The 20451-nt window shown below is 45.3% G+C and overlaps 1 protein-coding gene across 1 annotated transcript in view; it reads left to right on the forward strand.

Annotated features, from left to right (window-relative positions):
• The window catches only part of PRR12 (proline rich 12), a 514104-nt gene that overhangs the window by 379283 nt on the left and 114370 nt on the right, over window positions 1–20451 (forward strand). Inside the window, exons 10-11 of the mRNA XM_086930126.1 lie at window positions 17319–17444; window positions 18003–18100. Coding sequence (XP_086786252.1) covers window positions 17319–17444; window positions 18003–18100 — 224 coding nt within the window. The remainder of the gene's footprint in view (window positions 1–17318; window positions 17445–18002; window positions 18101–20451) is intronic.

Consider the following 20451-nt stretch of genomic DNA (forward strand, 5'->3'; position numbering starts at 1 on the left):
AATAGCCGGTGTTGATTGGGGCGGAGCTTTGCGCAGGTGAGCTCACGCACGGGCTCCTGGTCCACGGAGTCCGTGTGATACCGCCAGCAAGCCCCCACAGGTGTTATGGTGTCCAGCTACACCCAGCAGCTCTCCCCGCAGTCAGGCTGGTCTATGGACGCTGTTCCCACACAGCGAAGCCGGCGAGCGGTAATGAAGGCCGGTGTTGATTGGGGCGGAGCTCTGCGCATGTGAGCTCACGCATGGGCTCCTGGTCCATGGAGTCCTTGCGATACCGCCAGCAAGCCCCCACAGGTGTTATAGTGTCCAGCTACACCCAGCAGCTCTCCCCGCAGTCAGGCGGGTCTATGGACGCTGTTCCCACACAGCGAAGCAGGACCCGCGCCAGCGGGTCTGGCGAGCGGTAATGAAGGCCGGTGTTGATTGCGGCGGAGCTCTGCGCAGGTGAGCTCACGCACGGGCTCCTGGTCCACGGAGTCCGTGCGATACCGCCAGCAAGCCCCCACAGGTGTTATGGTGTCCAGCTACACCCAGCAGCTCTCCACGCAGTCAGGCTGGTCTATGGGCGCAGTTCCCACACAGCGAAGCGGGACCCTTTTTATAGAATCACATATATCCCTTACTTGGCTTTTATGCCATTTGAGGGGAACTGCCCCATACTCAACTTCCCCACTTTCCTGTAGAAAAGTGTCTCTCTTTTCTTTCCTCTGCCCTATATCCCTTTACCCAACCCTTTTCCCATCAACTGTTTTTGCACATTTCTAACAAAGCAGATGTTCTGGTTGGTGACTCTACAAGTGGTTGCTTGCGTCCGTAAACTTACAAAATACTTACTTTCATGACCAAATATAAATGGAATGCTGTGAATACCTAAGTTTCATGTTCCTATCAGCAGTATCAATTCAAAGCTCTACCTTTCATTCCTAACTCGGCGCCCCTTAATAACCCAAAATACCAATTTTAGGGAACTGGGATGACTTAGTTCATGTAACTCCTAGTCTGAAACATGCGCTGTGGTGATGGCATATCAGCAACTGACCGCTCAAAGATGTACTGTTACATCAACAATAAGTGCAATTCTTCTTGACCCAGACTCAGTTATAACAAGATTAGACAGAGCATTTTCAGGAGCTGTGAGTGAGTGACCTCTGGGCACATGAATATAGGCTATTGGACAAATGTTCAAAGATTCGCGTCACTCTGCTTAGCAGCCTGACGCCACAATACATAGAGTTTGGACATTAGAACTTGCTCAATTAACAATGGAAATACAAAAGTGGCAAAAAAAATAGGCCACAAGACAATGCTACGCAGCTATTTGGAAACGGTACACCATACAGTGTACAGAAAACAATACCCTAAATTCGATTTCCACACGGCCCGGCCCGTTGGATCCTCCTGCATGCGGCCTCCCGCACCTGTATCCCCGGCCTGTGGACTGCCGCCGCCTCCTGTCTGCCGAAGTCAGTGAGTGCTGCCGCTTCTGGGGATAGCTTGCGGCGGGATTGGGGGAACACGCACCCCACCGACCGGCCCAGGCCATCCCCTAGTGCGGGTGTCATTTCCTTGCTACTGGCGCCCACCACGTCCACCTCCACCGGGCCTGGCGACGCGCCCCCCAAGACTCCCCGCTGCCTGCCACCATCCTCCGGCGAGGCCTCCCGGCTTCCCACGGCACGTTGCTGAATCTGGCAGGGGCGTCTCCGCCCTCTCTGCGACCTGGCCTCCCAACTACCTGACTGCTGCCTCCTCATCACGGCGGGCACCTCACTGTCGCTACCCGGTCTGACGCCCGGCCCTCAGCCTCCTTGTTGCAGCGTCACCTTCTCCGCCTGCCGGCCATTGAGGGCCGCGCCTGTTGTCCGCGCGGCCCTCCTGTTAATTCCAGTGGCCAGTGAGTCGAACTTCAATGCTCCAGCAGTTTTTCTAAATGAACCCGGTATACCGGTAATGAAATGGCATAATTGGTACAGAGCATTCGAAAACTATTTGATTGCCATTAATGGTAAGAAGTTCGACGCTGAAAGAAAAACAGCTATTCTTGTTGGGCTGTTGGGGGTGGCAGGGCAGGAAATATTTTATAGTCTGCCAGAGTATGAACCACCACCAGGTCAGTTCATTCCATTAGATGAATTCCAAGAAGCCGTCAAGAGGTTGGAAAGACAATTTGATGAGGAGGAAAATATAATGGTGGTCAGACACTGATTCACGATGAGAAAACAATGTGAAAACGAAAATGTAAAGGAATACATAGCAAAAAAACAAAACATTTGGCTCCAGAGTTCAAAACCTTCTTTCAAGTGTCAGACGAATTAAGTTGTGTTGATGGGTTTCTAATGAGGGGTGACTTATTAGTTCCCCCATTTAAACTGAGAAACAAATTGATAGCTACTGCCCACAATACTCATTTATGTGCCACCATGACCAAAAAGAGACTAAAGGAACAATATTGGTGGCCCCAGATGGACATTGATGTTAACCTATTTGTAGAGAAATGTATTGTATGTATTAGATCTGACAAGCACTGGAAGCCCAGAGTTCAGGAGATGCAATTTGTATCTATCCCAAATTCATCGTGGTACAAGGTTGCTATTCACATGGCTGGACCTTTCCAAGTTTTGGACCGGGAATCCAGATTTCTCATAGTGATGAGTGACTACTACAGCAAATGGATATACCATAAATGTGTCGAAACTATTGACTTAGACTCTGTCATTGACTTTTTGGACACATGTTTCTCCATTGAAGGGGCCCACGCATACTGGTATCAGATAATGGGAAGCAGCTTACTTCCAACAAAATGACAGAATTTCTGAACTCGCATGGCATTCGACAGGAGAAAACTCCTTTATACTCCCCAAAGTCTAATGGGCAAATTGAAAGAGTGAATCGATTTATCAAGGATGGCATCCAATTAGCAGTGTCTTCCAAGATTCCAGTAAAAAAATTAATTCAGGACAGAGTATTTGCATACAATTCTACCCCAAACAATGTAACAGGTTTTTCCCCGTTCTTTTTAATGAGGGGAAGAAGATGCGATAATGAGATTGTGCCTAAAATTGAAGGGTTTGAGTCGTGTTTACCTGATCCTGTGGTCATAAGTGATGAGCAGCTTCATGTCAAGCAGAAGATCGTTGATAGCCAAGCCAAAGCTAAAGTCTATCACAACAAGGTACACAAGGCTGTCAACAAAAAGTTTAGCAAGGGTGATTGGGCTCTTCTCAAAAGACATGATGGCCAACTCAAAGGAGAGTCCAAGTACTATGACCCTGAAGAGGTAGTCGAAGTCACCGATAGTGCCATTTGTTTGAGATTTCTGGGATGGCGCAATAAGAGCGATGCCATACGTTTGAAGAAAAGCCTAGTAGAGTTATGGTTTAAGGGAACCAACAACAAAGAACTATTTGACAGGGAATTTTCATGGTTGAATACTTATTCAGGTGAAGAAGATCGACAAGTTACCATGTCACACGAAGAGTCCTTTTGTCAACCTGTTAACAATGGCATGGGGGAAATGTTTAGAGATGATGTAAGGAATTCTGTTACAGATATCGAAGAGAGGCATGGTAAGGGCTGAGTAGCCGAGAGACAAGCTATCTCTGATTGTGAGTCTGATCCCAAACCCAGTGCAACCAGTGTATCCGGTGAAGAAAGCGCTAAATGTCATGGAGGTTGGGAGGGTACTTGTACCAGGTATGGAAGAATATCCAAGTTACCTACAGGCCTCAAAGATTACGAGTTATTATAAGTATTTGCATCTTTATTCAGATAAAAGGGAGATGTTGTAGGTCTAGTCTTCCTTTAGCCTTCCTGCTCTTCCTCCTTCCCTGGACTGTGATTGGTTATCTAGATGACATACATTGGAATGCTGTGTTGTTATTTATATGACGTGCACCCTTGACCCGATGACTCTGTTACCTTCCTGACAGCTGTTCCCTCCCTCCCGCAAGCTCGTTATACATGAATAAATACTTAAGAAATATACTTCTATTTTCCTCGTTTATTGAACGTTCATTCTTCAACAACCTTTTGCAGCGACTGATGGGCGGCAGCCTGTGGGATGGCCCCAGGTGCAAAGGGCTCTAGCTACGCCTTTGCCAGCAAATCATTTGTAAGACTTTCAGATTGCAGAATATAAAGTCCCCTGAAGAAGGGTGAATGCCAGAAATGCATTGGGCAGAATATTTAGAACTCATGATGAAATGAAATCGTATTGGAAGAAAAATACATTTGAATAAACTCGATCCAAACTGGAAAAACACTTGTGTGAATTTCAATGAATGTTTTCAATTGAGTGCATCCTGAGGACGTTTTCCACAGCGAGGGCTGACACAAGTCTTGGGAGTTATGTTCACCCTCATACTCAGGAGGGTTAACCAGGTTGCACCTAATTTCTAATTTCTAATTTAAAACATTTATAGAGCGCAACGTGCACCGTACGGTTTCTTGGCGCTAGTGGAGGGTTCGGCAACAGAGGCAAAGTAAAACCTGTCATAGAGCAAGAAGGGGAAGTTACACGGAGAAGGCCTGTTTGAAAAGGAACGTTTTTAGGTCTTTACGGAAAGAAACATAATGAGTGGCAGAACGAAGGTGGTCGGGAGGGAGTTCCAGAAAGTGGGAGCTAAGGTAGAGAAGTTGGTCCCACCCCACTTTTTACGTTTGAAACATGGGATTTGAAGGAGAGACTTGGAAGAAGAGCGAAGCTCTCTGGAGGGGACGTATTCATTTATTAGCGAGGAAATGAAGGCGGGGGCAGTGCCTTGGCGGGCCTGGAAAACCATGCAGCCGGTCTTAAAAAGGGAAAGTTCTTTAACAGGAAGCCAGTGGAGCTCCCTGAGGAGGGGTGTGGAGTGGTGGTAACGTGGGAGACCATAGACCAACCGGGCCGCCTGGTTCAGGGCCATCTGGAGCCTCCGCAGGCTGTATGCTGGGATGCCGTTGTAAAGGGCGTTGGCATAGTCCAGCTGCGATATCACCAGTGCGGCCATGATCAGCTTGAGTGCCTGGGGGGAAAAGAAGCGGGAGACAGTGCGGATGGTTCGGAGGGTGAGGAAGCAGGAGGAGACTACTGAGCTGATTTGTGAATGGAGGGTGAGCTGGTTGTTCATTTTGACACCCAGTGTTTTGACAGTGGTTGAAGGAGTGGGGGCGGGACCAAGGGAGGAGGGCCAGAAGAGAGAGTTCCAGGGACTGGAAGAACCACCGGTGAGAACCAACTCGGTTTTATCCGGGTTCAACTTGAGATGGTTGTGGTTCATCCAGTCCCTGATGAATATCCTAGTGGACTGGAAGTTAGAGACAGAAAGGGGAGAGGAGGACAGGTCAAAGATGAGCTGGAGGTCATCCGCATAATTGTACACGGTGACCTCCAGCTGCTGAAGTGCGAAAATGAGAGGAAAGATATAAAGGTTGAACAGTAAGGGGGAAAGAGAGGAGCCCTGGGGAACACCACAGGTGACGGGGAGTGAGGTGGTCGTGAAGTCTCCTAGCCGGACCGCCTGGGTGCGGTCCCTCAGGAAGGAGAAAAGCCAGACCAGGGCTGATCCCTCAATTCCAGCCGCCTTGACACGGGATAGTAAGATGGTGTGGTCCACCGTGTCAAAGGCGGCGGAGAGATCAAGGAGTACCAGCGCCTGGTGTTTGTTATGATCCATACCCTTCCTAAGATTGTCTAGGACCGATACCACAACTGATTTGGTCGAGTGCCTGGGGCGGAATCCGGCCTGGTGGGAAGCCAGGCCCCCATTAGCCTCTACGTGGGCGCTGAGTACCGCGGTGACATGGCGCTCCAGCACCTTGCCCAAATAGGGCAGCAGGGAAATGGGGCGGTAGTTGACTGAGATGGACGGGTCAGCTCCAGGCTTCTTTAAAATAGGCACTATGGTGGCTGATTTGAGCGCAGGGGTCACTACTCCCTGCGCTAGGGAGCTATTGAGGAAAGTAATGGGGGGTTCGGGACAAGAGGAGTAGATTTGTTGCAGGATTCGTGCCGGACAGATGTCTGCCGGAGAACCCGACTTTACTTTGGGGAGTATCTCCAGGAATACTTCCTCAGTGAGGGGGGGAATGGAGGTAAGATGACATTGAACGGTGGGAGGGGAAGGATCGACAAAGGCATACAAGCGGGGGGGATGTTGGCCTTGATGGTTACGATCTTATCCAAAAAGTAGGTGTTAAGTTGGTCGCATAGGGGCTGGGATGGGGGGATTTGGGGTGAAGCTCTGTCGGAATAGGCCAGGTCATTCACTATACCGAAGATTTCCCTAGGTTTATTTTCGGCTGACATTATTTTTGTTGAAAAATAAGTGGTTTTGGCGGCGAGGATTGCAGTTTTGTATTCGGCAAGTGATGTGAGATAAAGGGTTTTTAGTGAGGGGCAATAATTTTTTCTCCAATGCCTCTCTGCCTGTCGAACGGTCAGTTTTAGCTCTTTTAGGTGGTCGTTGAACCACCTGTTGGAATCCTTGGGTCGCCGGATGGAAATGCGACGCAAGGGAGCCACTGAGTCACACCCTCCAGCCAGCCAGGCATTAATAGCGTTGGCTTGAGAGTCGGATGAGAGACCAGAGAGGGTCGGAGAGGAGTTCCGAAGTAGGGAGGTCAAGGAGGGAAGGTCAACTCTGTTCCAATTTCGCGCCCAGGTATTTTTGGCGTGTGGGACTTTGGATACCGGTTTGAGAGAGATGGAGAAAGAGATAAGGGCATGGTCGGACCAGGGACAGGGAGATACAGTCACCGGGGAAACTGGAAGGTTGAGGGACCAAACCTGGTCAAGTATGTGACCGTGAGAATGAGTGGGGACAGATATGTGCGGAACAAAGTTCAGAGAGAGAAGAGATTCTGTGAATTCTTTCGAAGCAGTACACTCAGACTGGTCCGAGGGCCAGTAGTTAAAATCCCCTAGCACCAAGACCGAAGCATAGTTGACCACTAAGTTGGCCAGCAGGTCTTGAAATAAGACCCGAGACGAAGACTGGGGTGGGCGATACATTAGGAGGCAAGTGATTGGGGGGGAGAAGAAGAGGGAACGGACTACAAGGAACTCAGTGGGGGGGATGGGGGGAGAGGGAAGGGTTTGAAAGTTCAATTCAGACCGAGCGATTACCGCTACACCACCGCAAACCCTGCCCGCCGGGCGATCGGCGCGTAAGGCAACGTAGGAAGGGGGGAGGGTAGCCAAGAGAACGGGGAGGGAAGAATCACAGAACCAGGTTTCGGTCAGGAGCAGTAAGTCTGGCTTCTCGGAATCGAGCAGGACAAACAGCTCATGGTGGTGCTTGACCGCTGACCTGGTGTTGAGTAAAAGAACAGATATTGACGGGGTAGGGGAGGGGGGGTCAGGCGGGGAAGAGCGATGCGGCGGAGAGGCCGGTAGAGAAGGAGGCGATGTTGGAGTAGAAGGAAGGGCGAGCCCTAATGAAGCAATGTGGCTACGGACGGATTCTGAGAGTGGCCAGTGGCCTTGGAGGGTGGTAATCTCCTCAGAAGAGTATGATGTAAATTTGGCATGGAGTCGTGCCCCTAGCCCCGTCCGGCCGCGGACGGGCGCAGACGGGCTTGCCTTCGGCGCGCAAACGGCGCGCCCGCTGCGCACGTCCGCTGCGCGTTCTGAAGTTGCACATTGAAATAGGAGGCCTCAAGGGCGGGAAGGGGGCGTGGCCTAGAGGTGGGCGTGGCCAGCGGCGATGGAAGCCGGTGCAAGGGGGGTCACGTGAGCGCTAGGTCCGCTCGACAGTGCCCTTAAAGTGCGAAGTGCTTAACAGAATAACAAAGTAAAGTATTAAAATCACAAGAATCACATAAGCTTCTACTCCCGGCTTTTCGCCTCAGGAGACAGAACCCAACAGAGCGCTAGCGGTTCAGCGCTTAAGAAGGGCGGGGAGGGGGCGTGGCCTAGAGGTGGGCGTGGCCAGCGGCGATGGAAGCCGGTGCAAGGGGGTCACGTGAGCGCTAGGTCCGCTCGACAGTGCCCTTAAAGTGCGAAGTGCTTAACAGAATAACAAAGTAAAGTATTAAAACCTACCTACCTGTTTACGCAGTTTGCCTCTTTACACAGTTTACCTCCATTTCACTAGGAGTGAGACCGTCCTAAACCTATAGGATATCATAAGAAAAAACAATGACGCCTATTAAACTAAAAAAACGTTATTATAGGGTGCTTTTGTTTACTTGTAATTTTGACCAGGAAGCGGTATATTGTTAACTTGACAACAAACATAATTCACGCATTGGTAGTGTGAATTAACGCACAAATATTTGTGCAGTTCTCTCCATTGCTTTGCTACAGAGTCACAGAAGATTATTATGGACACCGAAAGCACGGCTTGAGATGGCAGACTCTTGGGGGTGGTTCTGGTTCCCCTTAGCGGCAACATTAGAAACTATATAAAGTGAAACTCTGAAAGGAAACCCAAAGTTTGTCCCTTTTTGAAGACAAAAGATTATTGGTAAAACGCAAACACTCTTGGTCAGTTATAAATTCTTATGTTAAACCATATTATTTAAATGATCGTACTATTAACACTAAACAAAGGCAATATACTTTTGTATGGTCAACCAAATCATGAAAGTCTATGTCAAGACATTATTTAAAGTATTTGTGCAGCCAGGTCTTCATCTTGGTGGTTTTGATAAAATTCTTCTACACAGTGAGTAGCAGTCCCACAAGGGCCTGCCGCATGTCATGAGCGACAGGCCTGTAACCTGCTCCTCTGAGCTTCCCCTTCTCACCCCTCTGTGCTCCCTCTCACCCTAATTCCACAGGAAAGCAAGGAAACCGCAGCACTTGCCAGCTGGGATAAAACGTGCCTGCTCTTTGGTGTCCCAGTCCAAGCAGCAGCAGTTTTCTTTTTTTCATTCTTCTGTCTTCGTCTTTCTTCCCTTCTGTATTCGCTCTTCTCTACTGTCTTCAGTGACGTAGCTTTTTAGTGTGTATGGGGGGGGTGTTTAAGGTGTTTTAACCCCCGATAAATATATTTTTAAATAAATAGTTGGGTACAGTAGCTTTCAATCAGGTATAGTAAGGTATCAGTAAGATTTCTCCTGGGATTTTTATACACTCACTGCAGCAAAAACACCAACACACACACACGCTTGTCTGTTTTGAAGGTCTTAAAACATGCTTATTTTACCAAATACTTTCTTTATAGTACCCCCTCACAATCTGCTATCCTTTCCTTTCCATTGGCCCCATGCGATGGTTCTCATATAATGTTTAACATATGCTATTGTCATAGTCATAAAATATGAAGCTGCCCCACCCCCAGTATTAATGGCTTAGCTACTCCCTTGACTGTCTTTCTGCAGGTAGTAAATAAACAAATACCTCACCTGCCTGCTTTCCCTCCTTTTTATTTGTCTCGGTGGTCAACACTGGGCCCGTAAAAAGAGGGGCTGCATTCTTTAAATTTCGCGGGCACTTTTATAAAGAGTGATGGATTTTTGCTAAACTGCAAATATAGGTATTTGCAGAAAGAAATCGCTAATTCCCAAGTCCTGGAGGGTCTAGGTAGAAGTAATATCCATGGCCTATGAAATTATGAACTGGGCAGGACCAAATTGTGTGGCAGAGTTCACTAAATTACAGGTCAAGAAAAAGTAAACTGTGCGGCATATTGTGGCACATTTCTGTGGCAGTTTGGGGGCCGGTTTTTACAGTAGATTTCCCTAATATTACCACAAACATTGCATGCATTAAACATTCTCCCATACCTTTTCAAATTCCCCTACAGCATGATGTTACAATTTCAAAACTGAACAGTTATGCAAATGTGGGCTACTTTTTTTTTAGCTCTCTAGATTGTTAATGTGGGCTACTTTTATTTTAGTTACCGGGCATTACTTAGGAAAAAAGTAAATTTTACTAATTTTGCCATTGTCTGTGGGATAACAACGGGGCTGTTGCAACTCAAGGAAGAGGCCTTTTTTAATGTAAAAAAGACATACACATATCAATAACGTTTATTGTTTTGTAATACTCTTATGAGTGCTGCTGGGAGAGCTCTCTTTTTGAAAAAGGTTTTCGATTCCCACTTTAAAAGATTTGAAGTTGAACTCAGACTGACTACCTGAAAACAGGTATTTCGAAGACACTTGTAGGTGGAGCCTTTAACATCACATTCCAAAGTGGCAGTCGTACAAGTGTTGAGGTGTCAGTCAGATCAGTACGATAGGTCCTTTGGTGACACCTTGAGATTACTAACTGCCATTCCTGCCCACTTTATTGATTATCTGTCCTGCACATATTTCTGCCGAGATGCACCCCGCTGCACTACCGACTGTCACTTGGCGGTTGTGACTCAGAAGCTAGAGGGAAATAAAGCCGGTACATTCTTTATGCCGGACCCCGGTGCTTTTGGAAATTGCGTGTCCAAACTCCTTAGCTGCAGGCCTGCAGCCTCTAAACACATGTTCAAGAACACATCCTGTTCCCACTACTGGGTCGCCTATGAGGGCACCTTGATTATTTTTTCAAGAAATAGTTAAAAAAGCGGAAAAGAACACAACACACCAGTACAATTTCCACTTAATTTGATGAACAGATTTGTTTACTGTGCCAAGGTGCGGGCTGCCACTCTTAACTTTCCGAATCTTTCTGTTCCCTGCTTTACCTCCAGCTGCTCGCATATCCAGTTGTATGCCTGTCACAATAAGACAAAGCGTTTATGACGGACTACAACTTCGACATATGTTTAACAGCCCTGTCAATCCACGCCAGGTATTCTGTTTTATCTTCTGACAAACATAGCGTCCCGGGCTGACAATACAACATATTGTCTAAGCAGTTGAACGTGATGCAGAACTTTAAGTTATTTGTTACCTTTAAAAATCTTCAATCTGAGCTGCCCGCACAGAGTGAGAATATGGTGTATGGAAACTGTCCTCTGCCTTGAACCTGAGAAGCCGCTATGCGACAACTGACTGGCTCCAGTGGAAATGCGACAGAACCACAGAAAGGGGAGAAAATAAACACTCCACCTTCCTTCTGATCCTCCTTTTAGTTTGCTTAGCCGTCAACCCTCAGCCAATAAAATGAGGGCTTACATTCTTTGGATTTTATGGGCACTTTTAATCGTCGCTGTCAAGATAGGCATCTATGCACTTGACACCTAATGGGTTGCCATTGAGTGCTTTGAGGTGAAAATGATGTCCCTCCTTATATTTAGTAAAACACCACAGGAGTGTAACCCATCGACCACGTTGAGATCTGGGTGAGTTAACTACAATTAACAACAATATCTCAACTGGATCCAGTAAAAGTTGGTATATATGTATGTACAAGATATTACACTAGAGAGAACAAAAAGGAGAGACTCTTAGTTAATTGTTGAAAATGCTCATGGCATCATATATTTTTAAAGAAAAAAAGTTAAACATGACAGTTATATCAGCACTGTAATGCAAAAAATGCAGAGGCAACCCTAAAGAACTTAGTGCACTCTGTGCTCATGACAGGAGGTGACGGCGCAGGTGACAAGTGAAGAACAAAACGCTAGGCGCAAAGTGAAAAAGTGATGTAAAATATATACTGGATGATTGGTTCTAAACAGTAATTTTAATAAAAAGAATTCCACAAGATTCAAAACAATTTCATGAACCAGAGAAAGATGTGCGCCATAGTTTGCACTGGAAAAGGATGGTTGACGGCGTTTCGATCCTTAATTAGTCGGGATCATCATCAGGACCGGGAAGCCAAGGTCGTGAGTGCTGTGATATGGGTGAACCGGAAAAAACGAGTGAATCAGATCCTGTATTATTGTGGCAGCGTTGTGGAATGTCTGTTGTTCGTCGCGGCACACTGGTGTGTAAACCGTCAGAAACCGGAGGGGAACTGGAAGTACAAAGGTTGGGTCGGGCGAAGGGTGGATGAATGGATGAAATTGATAGCAATGGAAATGGTTGGCATGGCACAAATGGGGGTACAGAGAGACAACCCCTGCCACATATCTGCTGGGGATAATACCCGGATCAGAAAAGTGGAAGGTTACTATTAAATTAATAGATGTAGGCATCATATTAGCAAAGATAATGAGTGCAAATACATGGAAAGCCACAGAGGCCTCATCCATAAAAATATGAGTCACTGATCTTTGTCAACCAGGCACTCATCGACAACGACTGTGACTTCAGCAACAAGATAATAGTCGATGACCATCCAAGTAATGTCAGCCCTTTGACCAACACATTCAACAGCAAACTCATCGACAATAAAACATCTTTCAACGGCATTTCATGAATTATTTTTACTACCTTGTCAACGACAGCCTCAAAGATGATACAGTTGACAACAAATGTTTCAATGCCAGTTACTTTTTACCCATAAAAAGTGATCGCAAGCCTACCGACTCAGATTCTGGTCTCTGAGCTAGAGGCAGATCTCAGCATCTAGGATACCTCAGGGGTTACCCACACAGCTGGTTGTGTGTTATGTCCATGAGTTTGACGAAGAGGCCTTAAATGAAGAGGAAACATCCCAATATTATGAGTGTCAGCCTGATACCTTTGTAGCTAGCAACCCTCTTCAAACTTATGCACCTTGTAGTTACTATAACAAACCAGTAGTCACGCCAGCACGCGTTGCGTTTTTGTCAACTTTGCAGTAGATGACGGACACCTTTCAAAGATTGTTTTCTCAACAACCTGCTAGGTAACCTACATAGGCTACACTCTCGGTCCCAAAAATAAATACTCTGCTTCCACCTCCTATGGACATACCTGCCAGAGCTGTCGCACAACAAATGCTCCTGCCGACACCTGGGGACTTGGAGGATGAAAACTCTGATTTGGAACAGGAAGATAATGGAGGGTTTGATGAATCAGGCAAATGCATCTTACCCAAGCATGGTGATAAATTACTAGTTCAACCAGAATCACCTCTTGGAAAACATGGCCCGTTTTCATGAAGAGGATGTTTAAGAAATTCAGTCTCCAAATGAAATAGATGTAGCAGCAGTGCTTACCTTTATGGAACAGCCATGCAAAACTATATACGCATATTGGCCTTCGTAGGGTCAGAAGGCGTAAAATTGATGAGGACGCCACGTACAGTTCCAGTGATGATACCCTGTTTGAACAAACTAGTACAGGGCCCCAGACATGCCCCTTGTGTTCCTTACAAGCTTTCCAAAGCCAGACTATTGTTATTTTGTTAGTGATCTAATGCAGATCCAAGAACCCAATCACGCCATCAATTAATCAATCAGAGGAAGCATATGGACGGCTTGTGGGACAGCATAGTCCAAATCGCAAGTCGGCTGAAGCAAGTGCTGCTATGGTGGAGGTGCCCCACAAATCTGAATGCATGCCTCTCATTTCTTCCTGCATCATATAGAGTAGTGATAATGACGGATGCTTCCATACATGCAGGAACTGTCGACCAGAGGCCTCTGGTCAGATGCAGAAAAGATGCTCCAAATGAGTATCGTGCAACTAGACCAGGCCAACAATAATTCCACCCAAAACTGGCGCATCATGTGGTTTTCATCAGGACAGACAACACAGTGTTGATGTTTTACATTGCTAAGCAGGGAGGAAAGAGGTCCCAGCCTCTGTCCAAAGAGGCTCAGCTGCTACGGGACTGTGTCATTAGGTCGATATCACTGTGAATTACTACCAAAATGCCAAAACAAAGAAGCTGACACGCTCAGTCAAACACTGTTACACTGCCATGAGTGGTCCCTCCATAAGGATCAAGTATACAACATCTTCCACAAGAGGGATCGCCACACACTGAGCTTCTTCGCCACTGGGAGCAACACGAATTGCCGGTACTACGTCAGCCGGTTTTGGTAGTCCGGAATCAAGGACAATGTCTTTCGATCAAATGGTTCTATGTATCTGTACATGCCTTTCCTCCCTTTACCCTGACCCCTGGAGTACTAAAGAGGGCAAGATAGAACTCTGTATTCTGATTCTCATTGCCAAATCATAGCCACACCAATACTGGTACAGCAACCTCCTAAAACTATCCATACATCCAGAGATACCCGTGAAAATGTACCGGAGAGATACTCCATTACAACCTCAAATTGCTAATCATGATAGCATGGTACCTTACCACTTAAAGTTCAATCATTTGATCTATTGATGGAATGCAGAAACATCCTAATGTAGAGTACCAGCAACTGCGAAGAGTTAGAACACCAAGTGGAAGCATTTCTGGGTCTGGTTCAAAGACGAAGGATTCTGCCTAGTGTCTATACAACCCCACCAAATACTTTCATACTTGCTGGATCTTTCCAAGGGTGGTCTTAAGTACTTGTTATTAAATGTCTATCTGGCGGCATATCAAGTAAGACACATTTTCCACTCTTTTCTCACAAAGAATCATAAAATAGCTTATGAAGGGACTTTTGAGAGCATTTCCTCCTGTACAGCAACCTCTGTACTCTAGGAGCTCAACACTGTCATGATGCAGCTTATGTTGCCTCCCTTCGAGCTGATCCTTAAAGTGCATCTAAAGTTTACCTCCTGGAAGACTGCCCATATCCTGGTGCATACATTTGCAAGGGGAGTAGGTGAGATGCAAAAATGTACTGTGAAAGAACCCTTTCTCCTCTTTACAAGGAACAAAGTCATTTTACTGGCCAACCATAAATTTATTCTTAAGATTCCTACTGATTTCCGTCTGAATGAGCGTTTCTTCTAAGCTAATTTTTCCCAAATCCAACTCCATCAATGGAAAATATGCACTTTCTAGATGTATGGAGGAGAATTCAATTTTACATGGACAACATGAGACATATGTTTATCTGACAAACAGTATCTTTCGGCCAGCAAGGAAGGGGCCTATTCTTGTCCAAGTAAGGGATAGCACATTGGCTGTTAGCCTGCATCACCTTCTGCCACAGCAAAGTGAATCGTCCACTCCAGGGTAGAGTAAGGGTGCATTCCACCAATAGCGTGACAACGACCGCTGTGCTATACACTGGTGTGCCTTTATAAGACGTGTGCTCTCCACCTTCTTTGAAAAGCAGGCACCCGTTCATGAAAAAGTACTGCTTCAGCGTGAAAGAAGCAGGTTACTCAGTACAGGGGCAGGCATTTCTTCGCAACTGTTTCAGGAAAAGGCGAGCCTGCTTTTCTCTGTATTCTAAATGTTTTCTACTGCCTACTATTCTCATTCAAGCATGTACATATATGCAAGATCCGGTGCTGCAGAAGAAATTACTTACATAGCTGTAACTCCTGTTCTGCAATCTTTCATTTATTCAGACTACCCTCCCTCCTCCATAGATAGATATAACTCTTCTCATAATTGTGATATAAAATCTGACCTGTGGTGGCCTCTAGATGCAGTTGGGGAGCTAAACAACGCCACCTCATTGGCTGAAGTTTGGGTTGTGCAAACAAGGTTGATGTGCTGCTAAATAAACAATGATGTTTTAACACTGTTTACTGCTATTTATAAGTTACCCAGGTTTCACAGCCTGACAACAAAGAATGATTCAGGCATGTGACTATATGAAAGATACCTACAGTGGAAAACTGGAGTTGCATGTAAGGAACTAATTTTTACATGGTCACACCATTCCCTTTTCTGAAACCTCTTAAGGTATTGGGGACAGAGAGGCAAAAAAAATCCTGATCGTGAACGTCCCGATTCATTTGCAACTGGAAAAATGCTTTTTTCAAATGTACAAAGTGCGATTCGGTAACTTGTTACTGAATCACAATTTGCATGAGCGAATCTGTATTTGGGAGGTACGTGTTTTGGCCGTCCCTTCCAAATACAGAATCGGTCTTGTATATATTACTGTTTTGCAAACAAATTCCAGTCGCAAAACAGTAATACTTTACAGATATTTTAAAAGTGGTGGTAACAGATTCTCAATTGGGCCCTTCCCCTTTGAGAATGTTGAAAAATATTTTAAAGAGAAAGTAGTTGTCCACAGACCATCGCCTACTCTTAAAAAATGTAACTTTAAGGTTTTATTTATTTCTTCTTTAAACACATCCCATTTTCATATAAGGAAAATGGGTTGCAGTTAACAATAAAAATATTGCTTTATTAAAAAGCAATCACAGACATGGTGATCTGCTGACGTCCTCAGGCAGCCATCCCTGTAATGGATGCGATTCCTAATGGATTGCAAATTGTGACCTTCCTCATTAATATTCTGACGTAGGTCGATTTGCGACCTACTAGGAATCGCTGTTTGGGAATAGTCGTACTTCATGCATTAGGAAATTGGTATTCCAAAATGTTTGTACATCTAGCCCCTGGTGTCTTTCATATGAAAGAAATGGTATAGTTGCAGGTATAAAAAAGGATCAGAAAGTAGTGCAAAATTCAACACATCAATAAGCATTAAGCAGTTAGTAATTTGTTGTAAAAAGATATTACAATCGGTTTAGTATAAGTCAAATAAAAAAGAAAAAGTTGGCCTCAGAATCTGTAGATAAATGTGGCGATATTCTATTTTTCATGTAATGACCTTTAGTGTGCAAAAAATAAATATGTTTGTATATGAATCTCTTTTCTTCTCATCACTGTTTGTTTGGAAAAATAGAAATGAGAAGAATGAAAGGGAAGTTTTCATGTTCGCTGATTTGTTTGTAAATGTGATAATTCTCCGACACCTGCCTTTCACCTTGGCTGCTAGCTGTGGCAGCAGGTATTGATAGCACAACTTGGCTGTAAGAACGTATTACAGTTGACGAGAGATATCATAAATCGCTTGTAATAAGGAAATTGACTATACTATTTTTTATACAGGGATAGAAAGCTCCCATGTAGTATGTATTTAATGAAAGTAGTTCGGGTTTCAAGAATTTTACGGCTGACCCCACCCTCGTGCCCTGCCCACACCCTGTAAAAAAATAAAAAATAAAAGAATATTACTAAATAAAATTTAAAATATGGATACAAAAACAGGCATTTGAGGTGAGTAGATTTAAAGTGTAGGTGGTGTTGTAGATGCCCTCCATATGAAAAAGCAGCTGCCACCAAAAGATCATCTGGGTTCCTTGCCTGCAAAGAGGGTTGTATATATATTATACATACTTGTATTTATACTATTGTGACAGGAAACAAAGATATGATTATCCAGGTCTAACTGGCAACATAGAAACAAACTATGCATTCTTTTTGTTCTGGTAGGTCCTGTAGTGACCATTTAGACTAACTTCTTATTTTTTTAAAGGTAGCACAGGTTACAGTACTGAGTCAGAGCGTAATTCTACCATGCTCATAGTGGTAATGGATTTACATGGTTTTGGACAAGGGTGCCAGTCTATTGTGAGATGTCTACATGGCTTTTCATGGAGGTGCTTTGGTTTTTATTTTTACTCTGGTCATATGGTCTCTTTCTTTGCAGAGCGAATTCCTGTGGGTCGGGTGCTGAACACGCGTGCCATGAAGGAGATGTACAGAAGCTATGTTGAAATGCTGGTCAGCACTGCTTTGGACCCTGACATGATACAGGCTTTGGAGGACACAAGTGGTGCGTTTACAGGCATGACTAGCTCACCATAGACAGGAATTGGAACTGCTGCTAAGGCCTGCTCTGCTGCTCGAGTCCCCTACCTAGTCCATTAGTATGTCTAACTCCCATCCGTCTGCCAACTGATTTCCCTATTTATTGCCAGAGCTACAACACACTCTACCACTATAACTAGATTCTAGTCCACTACAGGAGGAATGGGCACCCCCTCTGCAGCAAAACCACAACCTTTATCGGGTTTGGAGCCACCCCCACTTCCATTGGCAGACCTCCATTGCTGTCAGAGAGCGGATCTCCCCCACCTCCTTGGCTTAAGTCACTTCAGCTCCTAAAGATAAAACTGCCTACATTCCCTCAGGCTGGACTTGAACCAGCGGCACTGCTAGGGCCGCCTGCAATTTTTTTAACCTTACATTGCTCAAGGCACACAGGAGCCCTCTCCTCATGCTCCCCTTACGTTACAATCCCCAGGAAGCAGTAACTTATTTCACAAGAGCATGCATAACATTAGAGCGTTTGCAACATAAGAATGATTGTGGCCTTGTTTGTCTTGAGCAGACGAGCTGTACCTGCCTCCCATGAGAAAAATCGACGGCATCCTAAATGAACATAAGAAGAAGGTTCTGAAGAAGATGTCTCTCAATTCTTCCATTCAGGTACGAAGAGAAGTCGTTTCAGGTAGTACGTTTATAACCACACATTCTCTTCCTTGCCTTGCGTTCAACTTTTCTGTATGATTGTGCACATAATTCTGCTCACGGTGCTGCAAGTAAAATGGATTTAACAAGCATAGTACTTAATAATTATGGAGAAATAACATTCCAATTTGCAAGAAATCCAGGTGTACCTGAGCATGTTGACCACTATATTGATAATGGAAATCCAGTTGACAAAGAGTGTGCATAATTTAACAGACTCTACTCTCGCCCTGTATGTGTATGACTGTATAGGTTAGGAGGGGCCCTGTTCTCACCATTCGATTTATTTAATGGTAAAAAACAAGAAGATGAACACTCTCAGCATAGCTTTGAAATTTCTGGGAACACCTCAAACGACCCTTTTGAGCACAGGGATGTTAGCCCAACGCCCAGGACATATTGTTTGGGGTCAAGGGCAACAAGTTTTCATGAGTATTTTGTCCTTGGGACAAGTAGGACCAACCCCCTGCTGCATTCGGTTTCAGGCTGGGCACAGCACGGAAACCACCATTCTCCACATCATGGATGGTGCGCTCCAAGAGCTTGACCAAGGCAAAACTTGTCTCCTAATCCTCCTAGATCTATTCTCGGCCTTCGACACAGTTAACCATGAAAACCTATTCAAACGCCTCCAACTCAGGATGGGAATGGATGGCTCTGTTCTTGAATGGTTTAGGTCCTTCCTGTACAACTGATCACGGAGATTCCTTATTTACGGTAACCTGTCTGCTCCCTCTTCGGTCACTGTTGGAGTCCCCCAAGGATCAACCCTGTCCCCCACCGTCTTCAACCTTTACCTCGAACCGCTTGCCGAAGTACTCCACACCGCGAATATCTCATACCACATGTAAGCTGACACCCAGATCTACATCAAGATCTCCTCTCTCTCTGAGATTCTTTCCTTGAATGAAGCCTTGAAATTGACTGTCCCAATAGCTCTCCTCCAATCAACTCAAACTCAACGCAAAGAAGACTGAATTTCTTCTAATTTCCCCACCCAAAACCAACCCTGAGACTCCGGTATGGATTAAGGCCATCACAGCCTTAAACAGCCCTCCGACCATCGTGGACTTGGCTAAATCCCTTGGAATAACCCTGGACTGCAACTTGAACATGTGGGACCACATCAACTCGATGGCAGCCAGATTCCACCTGAGCTATCTAAGGAAACTAAAACCCTTCCTTGATACTCTCAGGTTTACCCAAGATCTCCCTGGCACCTTTAAAAACTTGCCTTAACGCGGCAGCCAGGCTGCTAACAGGGTCTAGGAAGTTCGACCACCTTTCACCACATCTGAAAGCTCTGAACTGGCTTCTTCTACAGGCCAGAATCCAACTCAAAATGGCATGTATCATGCACAAGGCATTATATTCAAACTCCCCTGCATATCGGAGGAACCAGAAACTTGCGGTCCACCAGAGACCTCTTGCTCCAACCTGCACATTTTCGGAAAAAGAAAACGTACAATCGGGCCTTGTCTGGGGTGCACCAATGATATGGAACTCACTCCCGCCAGCCATCAGAAGAATCCCTTCTCTGGCTTGTTTCAAAAAGGATGCCAAAACCTTCCTAATGGGCAAATTCCTGGCCTAAATTTTGCCTTCTTTTTCACCCAGAGACCTTGCTCTATTTCCTTTCTAATGCATCCCCTGGAGTACCCAGACACGATCCTTCTGACACCTCCGGGCATCCCTCCATGGAGCTTGGGACCTTCGTTTCTCGTAAAATGTAAAGGTAAATTGTACTTATTTGTCCTTTTTATCCCTATGTATCCAGCCCTCCTCCAAGTCTTTAGTATAGTACTTCTGATTCCTGTAAAGCGATCTGATACCCTAACGGGTCAAGTTTGCGCTCTATAGAACTAAAAAAAAAAAAAATACCTGAAGAGGAGAACTTCTTGGTGGAAAAGTTCTCCCATACGCAGCAGACAACCCTGCCAGTGCTTAAGGCCATGCTTAAACCAACGCCGGAGGTCTTTAAGGACCCAGTGAAGGTCAGAATTGTCATCCTAAGGGTTGACCAACAGTATATGCCATCATTTTTTTGTCCAGTTTGGAAAAGCACCACTTTCTAAATCAATCCAATCCAAATGGGAACGCTAGATAACTCTCTTATAGTCTTTGCATATAGACGCTGAGTCTTGATGTATATTTTCAATGCTTGTTTAATATTCCATTTTGGAAAAAAGCCAGCCAACGCGTTTCGTTCTGAAAACAGAACTTCTTCAGGGCTGAAAGTTTAAAAAACATATAAAAAGACAATGTTGGTGCTATACAAGACAACACAATAAATGTAGACATTGACGGTG

This window comes from Lissotriton vulgaris, chromosome 7, assembly GCF_964263255.1.
Source record: "Lissotriton vulgaris chromosome 7, aLisVul1.2, whole genome shotgun sequence".
Lineage (NCBI taxonomy): Eukaryota > Metazoa > Chordata > Amphibia > Caudata > Salamandridae > Lissotriton > Lissotriton vulgaris.